General features: G+C 37.3%; 1 protein-coding gene across 1 annotated transcript; it reads left to right on the top strand.

The window, feature by feature from the left end:
- Positions 1-2,795: 2,795 nt before the first annotated feature.
- On the top strand, positions 2,796-4,400 carry LOC146617579 (protein CEBPZOS-like). The gene is made up of 4 exons (XM_085373311.1): positions 2,796-2,888; positions 3,461-3,578; positions 3,668-3,712; positions 4,318-4,400. The coding sequence occupies exons 2-4, from the start codon at positions 3,461-3,463 to the stop codon at positions 4,398-4,400; spliced, it is 246 nt and encodes an 81-aa protein (XP_085229437.1). The 5' UTR covers positions 2,796-2,888.
- Positions 4,401-6,972: the final 2,572 nt, after the last annotated feature.

The following is a 6,972-nucleotide window of genomic DNA, read 5'->3' as shown; positions in this document are numbered from 1 at the left end:
TCATTAAGATAAGATGGGGGCTGATTATTTAAGACCTTGTATGTGAGGAGCAGGATTTTAAATTAAATTCTGGATTTAACAGGAAGCCAATGAAGGACAGCCAATACAGGAGAAATATGCTCTCTCTTTCTAGTCCCTGTCAGGACTCTTGCTGGCTGCAGCGTTTTGGATCAATTGAAGCCTTTTCAGGGAGTTTTTAGGACATCCTGATAACAATGAACTACAGTAGTCCAGCCAAGAAGTAATAAATGCATGAACTAGTTTGAGGAGATGCTCAGAGAGGAGTTAAAGAAAGGAATCGAGGATGTGCAGTTGACAGAGGAGGTGCTGTGGTGATTGTTCTTCCTGTTGTGCTTCATGGGCCATCGTGTTTGCAAGAAATCAACTGTTTGATTAGCCATTCTTTGAAAGTGTGGACATACAATTTATATAAACTGTATGGATCCCACATTATGGAAATTCCCTTGTTACAGCAGCAGAGGAAGAAGCGATAGGAAGAGAAAGTGAATTAGAGATATAATAGAAAAAATGAAAAAATGAATCGTATACACTGTGATTGTTTACATGTACAGAAAGTGCAGTGGAAGTAATAATGAGAATACACATGTATTTTTTTAGACTGTATAAATGGTGTGTGCTGTACATACAATACACATATCATAGATGGCAGTATTTGAGATGGATGTCAGCAGCTGTAAGGCTGTATTTTTTATTTATTTTATTTATTTTGTTGATCGCATAAATTGCCTAAAGGTTTTTTGCTTTTTGTTTTTTGTTGTTTTTTTTAAAAAAAACAACCTTTTGTTTCATTCAAAATTTAAAAAATAAATAAATACTCACAACTTTATTAACAGCAACCCACTACACATATTTACAGTAAAATGCGGTATTTGCATTGTACATTCAAAAATCACAAATTATTAAGTGTTGCCATGGTTATTTCAGTTGTTTTGCATGCTGAGGATATATTTTGCTGGTTCCGTTGTTTGAATGTTCGTGTGAGTCGGTAAGGATGAGGACATGTATTTATATTTAACAGTAACAAGCTGTTTGTGGAGATTAAATTAGAAACACTAAAATTAAAGCAAAATGGTGGTAGATACTGTAATTACTGTAAAAATCCTCTGTGGTTATGTGTTTAGCAACATTTGTGCTGTTTCACCAGCTGAAATTTGACTTTTAAAGTATTTTTCACAGCAACATAGAATAGATTCCACCATCATGCCTGATTATAGATTTGTTATGAGACATATGTGACTTAAGAATGGACAAAAGGAAACTGTATGTGGGAGAAAGTAGTAAATAATTTTAGAAATTAAACACATTTGTTGAAGACCTCTGATGCCCTCTGAGTGCAGTAGCTTTTAATGAGTTTCCAGCCCTGCAGAGGACTCTTTTCTAGCTCCTATTTCCGCACCTAATCATGCTGTAAAGTGAGGTTTTTGTGACCCAGGTGAGCAAATATTGTCTCTTAGTCTAAACCCGTTTGGCTGCTGCTTTGCTGAGATTCCTGCAGGAATAGCAGCTGTAAAACCGAGGCAGCCTCTGGGAAAACTGGGAATCTAACCTGCAGCTGGTGCTCATTCAGCTAAGAATATAAAAACGAAATGACATTAGATTTTATTTCCTCAAAAAAAACAAAAACAAAAAAAAACCCCAGAAATTGCAGGTGTCTTCAGTGGAATCTGCTCATGAAAGTGAATTCTTTCCTTATGACTGCTTCACAACTAAAAATTAAAAACAATTATTCAGACTTTCATCAGGTGCATCAGGTGTTTTATTAGACGTACCCCTTGTTTTTATGACAGGAGCTGTCATCTTGTTTTGTTCATCTTGCCACAACGCTGACACCTCCTGGTAACATCCCATAACTACAATGATTAAATCACAATTCAACATCAGAATTTCAGCTGACCGAAATTTTGTTGTTATGATAATTAAAAGAAAATATATATAGCAAAAACAGTAATAAAAGACGCTTTTAGAGCAGACGATTCAAGAGTTGATTCTATGTTGTTGTTGTTGTTTTATTATCACAGGGGGGAGAGAGAGTGAGAAACGGTGACATTATCTAAGACAGTTTTTGTATTTCTAAAAACAAGGCACTCGTACTTAGTCCTTTTAATCAGTTATTTATTTATTCATGCAATTAACCCCTTAGGTGACCGGACAACCGGTAAGATGGGTGAGGCCAACATTCAGCTTTTCTTGTAAGGTCTTTTTTTCTTTTTTTATTGAGTATGTAAAATTTAAAATTTCAGATTTTTCATCTTTTCACAGGGAATTCAGCTAAATAGTTTTTATTCAAACTGTGCATTCATTTTTATTTTTAATTTTCTGTTTTGCTTTGCGTTTGGTTAAATTTCATTTATGTATTGTGATATCTAGTTTGTCAATAAATAAATAAATAAATAAATACAATAAAATAGTCAAGAAAAATTATTATAAATTATTATAGCAAGGAGTTGTTACGTGATTGTTCTTTACTAGTGATTATATTGATTTGATGAAAAAAAATTAATAGAAAATAATTTAATAATTAGTCTTAATTCATTTATCAAATTACTATTTTATTGAATAAAAAAGAGAATTATCAAATGTAAAGGAGCCTCTTTTAGCCGTGTTATCACTAAAAGTCGCTGCCTTTCTATTTACGGTAAACAGCGGTTTTAATGGTTTTAATGAGGTAAGGACGCCAAAAAAAGTCGATATGTCCCTACCGAGCTTCCGTACACCGGAAGCAGCGTGTTAGTAGTTTGCTGTGGTTGTTACAAGGGCAGAAGATTTGTTTTTGCAAGCAGTTTACTCTACTGATATAATTTATAGTGCTCTGATTTAGATTTAAAGCAGTTATTCATTTATCTCAAGTACCACAAATCTAATATAAGGTAAGTTCAGACGTAACAAAGGCGTTAAATAAAACGCCTTCAGTTCAAAACGAAGAAATAAGCGACCGTTTGCTAACATATTGATGTTTCCTGAGTGCCCGGCTTGTTGTGTCATGCTGTCATTAAACAAACGCGTTAAGGTTGAAAATCCAACTCGGATTTTTATTTTGGAAGAGTAGCAAACTATTTTCAAAATAAAGTTACAGCCTTTTTCTTCTGTCTGAATTTAATATAAAATATTGACGATCTGTTGTTTTTGTTATAGGTTTTAAATGTACAAAATTACATATAATCACAATAAAATAAGGTATTCTCATTCTAATCTAAAATATGTGCAGACATTATTTTAACTTTCACTGAAGAGCGAGGTCTGCTGTCTGTTATCTGTACTAGAGGTGCAGAGCTGAGTACCTCTGTGTAGCAGTGAAATAAAAATATTCTATCAGGAAAGTTAGATGCAGTGTAATGAATTAATGTGACCTTCATAATGGAGGCAAAATGAAAGAAGAGAACACGCTGTCTATCCCTGTCTTTGTAAATAAAGTTGTTTGTATTTGTTGGTCTCCCCTCAGATGTCTCCGAAACCTCTGGAGCCGCTGGCTAAGAAGCTCATGAAGGGCGTGATTGCTCTGGAGCTGCTGGGCGTCCTCGGGGCTTACGGTCTGTTTCACACAATGGACACCAGTCGAGGTATGAAATTATGATGTTAAATGGATCTGAAATAGGTCTGGCTTTATATCATCCTAAATTTCATGTTTTATATCCTGCACCACCTGCAGATTTCAGGAACACTATGAACAGGAGGTTCCCATCCATCCTAGAAGGTAAGAAGAATCTCCAGGTTCAAACTGGGGCTTAGCAGAAGGTGTTTTTCAACTCTAACATGGACACTGGCTTCTTTCATAATAATAATTACTGTTTATATAGTGTGGTCCAGATTTAAAATCATTACTAAATTAGAAAATCAGAAACACACCTGCACAACGTATGAAAATAAAAATGTCAGAGCACAGATAACGTTGAAATGTACATACAACAGATGAAAATGAGGTCATATTTAAATCAATTAAAACCCAAGTTGGTGAAATAAATCAATTCATATGAAAATAAAAATGATTAGTGCAATTTCAGCAGAACAACAAAGTTTTTTTGAAGTTCATCTGAAGATACCAACATAGCACCAAATAAAGACAATATACATTAAATCAAGTAATGTGTAAAAGTATATTAGGTACACATTTACTGCAGAACAACCTGATTTTTTGAGCCATAAAATAAACAACATGTTTATAAACCTTCCTTCTGCTTTATGTGAACATCATATCATAATTTCTGTAAGTTAATCAGCTGCACAGCTCTGCTGCCAGTCTCTCAACCCACAAATTTCCAACACAACAAAATTAATTTTGTGACGTCCGCTTCCTCCCAGTTTACTACAAGTCCAACGAGTGGGCGGGGATCTACGGCATCCGAGAGAGAGACCAGGAGGCCTGGTCAGCCAAACAGGATTGAAGGTGTCCATCGACGTCATCGTCATTATCACGTGCAGCGCCTTGGCATCTGAGTCTGGAGCCTCCCGGCTGCTTCAGCACTGCACATTAGGAAAAAAGACATCACTTCCTGTAAAGACTCATCAGACCTCATTCATTTATACAGGAATTGTCTTTTCTCTGTGGAGAAGTTATTAAATGTGGCTGGTATCCAGCCCAGTCAAGGATATCCTGCCTTTGTTGTTATTTTTAAACACACATACTTTGTATATATTTGCTGCTGTATGAAGCAGCCAAACCCAAAAACCTCTTTTTGGGGGTTTTTGTCTCACACTTGGTACCCAAGTACAATCTCAAGTGGGGGTGATGATATGGTAAATGGACTGGTTCTTATGTAGCGCTTTTCTACTCTATATGAGCAGTCAAAGCGCTTTATACAACTAATTCATTCACCCAATCACACAACCACTTTTTCTAACTGTTAAGTGCTTACTGTCTAACATTCATACACATTCACACTCTGATGGATGCATCGGAGAGCAACATGGGGTTAGTATCTTGCCTAAGGATATTTGGCATGCAGCCTGGGATCGAACCACCAACCTTCCAGTAGATGACCTGCTCTACCACCTGAGCTATAGCCACCCCCTTCCCCCTGACCTGACATCCTGGTTCCCTCTTGCGAGAGCATTTGTAGACACCCTGGTCGGGAGTCAAACCACTCACCTGAACTTCCAAAGGCGAGTGGTGTTACCACTATGCTATTGATCAATGGATATACATATATATGTAGAGGTGTGTGTGTGTATTCATGAACTTTCTTGATGTCCCTGTTACTCCCGCTTTTTCTTTGCTGACCTTTAGCATTACATTCTTGCACTTCCTATTACTTTAGTTTGATATAGTAGCTGTAAACTAACAACAGCCACAAGAGGTGTTATAGCTGTTGTACAAAATCAGTTAGTTTTTCTTTTTGTCTGTTGATAACATTAATTATATCATTACTGCTGTAAACTATCCATCCATCCATCCATTCGCTTCCGCTTATCCTTTTTCAGGGTCGCGGGGGGCGCTGGAGCCTATCCCAGCTGTCATAGGGCGAGAGGCGGGGTACACCCTGGACAGGTCGCCAGTCTGTCGCAGGGCCAACATACAGGGACAGACAACCATTCGCACTCACTTTCATTCGCACATTCACACCTAGTGACAATTTGGGTTATCCAATTAACCTATCCCCACTAAGTGCATGTCTTTGGACGGTGGGAGGAAGCCGGAGTACCCGGAGGGAACCCACGCAAACACGGGGAGAACATGCAAACTCCACACAGAAAGACCCCGGCCTGATGTTGGAATTGAACTCAGGACCTTCTTGCTGTGCGGCAACAGTGCTAACCACCGTGCCACCGTGCCACCTTGCTGTAAACTAATTTACAGCAATTTGTAAACTAATTTAAAATGACCACATTTATTGAGCAAGTGTACCTAATAATCTCCCATCAGTTCAGTTGCAAAATACTTTCTAGATTAATCATTTGGTCTATTAAAAGTTAGGAATTTGTGAAACAGCGACAGAAAATCAGAAAAATAGTATTGCTTGATATTAAATTACATTTAAAATGGTTTAATGTTAACTGCTATATTTGATCATTTTATCCATTCATCCATCTTCTTTTGCTTATTCAATTCAGGTTGCGGGCAGGAGCCGGAGCCTATCCCAGTTGATACTTAATAAGTTTTAATGGTTAGTACCTCACCAACAAAAAACCTGAACCAATTTAAATTTGTAAATGTAAAACAACAAAACCTTGAAATGGTGCAGACCGTTCTACAAATGGCACATTATGATCAGTATGTTCAAACAGAAACAATCATTAAACCTGTAAACACACTGAACAGGATCATGAAACACTTAAATGTTTGTCTCACACAAACACAGGTTTTATGTGAATTGATTTGTTAAGACACAAGGAAATCTGCTGCTTATGTGTCAAACAGGCTCATCCCATGTCAGCTCAGATTTGCCTGAAAGAAAATTCTGACTTCTTAAAAGGAACGAATCATGAGATTTCTCAAAAATAACCAGCCTCCTGGTAGACACACCAGCAGTCTCAATTTGAAGTTCTTGAGGTTGTGCTTGAATTATCGCACTCATAGACTTCAGCCTCTCACAGCTGAGGATGAAGGTCGGGATGTTTTTACAGATCACTCTGAAATCCTTTTTTTGAGGGAGCACTTTAAAATTCCAATATCTAGAAAACTCCCAGAGCTTCAAATGTGTTAGAGTAAATATGAATGTGGAGCGTCAGCAGTGCAGCTCCAGTTAACGTAAAACGGGCGTTTGAAGTCCCTAAAATATTTAAATGTGTGATCTCCGACAGCGGATTTGGAGACTTGTAGAAACCACAGTAGATTTTATTTAGAGCTTCTCACATACAAGACACGGGATATTCTTGAAAACAGTCCGAAGGTGAAAAACAAACCAAGAAAACGGCACAGCGGCACACACCCTCTCATTGGCCAGAGAAATTTGGGCCATGAGGCTGGAACTAAAAACAAAGCAATATTTCCCTTCTCTACATAATTATGAGTTATAT

The sequence above is a fragment of the Diplotaxodon limnothrissa genome, linkage group LG15 (assembly GCF_057381915.1).
Source record: "Diplotaxodon limnothrissa isolate DT_005_m linkage group LG15, D_limnothrissa_male_GT1.1, whole genome shotgun sequence".
NCBI classification, from domain to species: Eukaryota; Metazoa; Chordata; class Actinopteri; order Cichliformes; family Cichlidae; genus Diplotaxodon; species Diplotaxodon limnothrissa.
Note: the sequence above shows the minus strand (reverse complement) of the source record. Positions and strands in the feature narration are given on the sequence as shown.

Coding starts and splice junctions, on each gene's coding strand:
- LOC146617579 (XM_085373311.1), top strand. CDS start 3,461: ATGTCTCCGAAACCTCTGGAGCCGCTGGCTAAGAAGCTCATGAAGGGC. Junction 3,579..3,667: donor CACAATGGACACCAGTCGAG/GTATGAAATTAT, acceptor CACCACCTGCAG/ATTTCAGGAACACTATGAAC. Junction 3,713..4,317: donor GTTCCCATCCATCCTAGAAG/GTAAGAAGAATC, acceptor GCTTCCTCCCAG/TTTACTACAAGTCCAACGAG.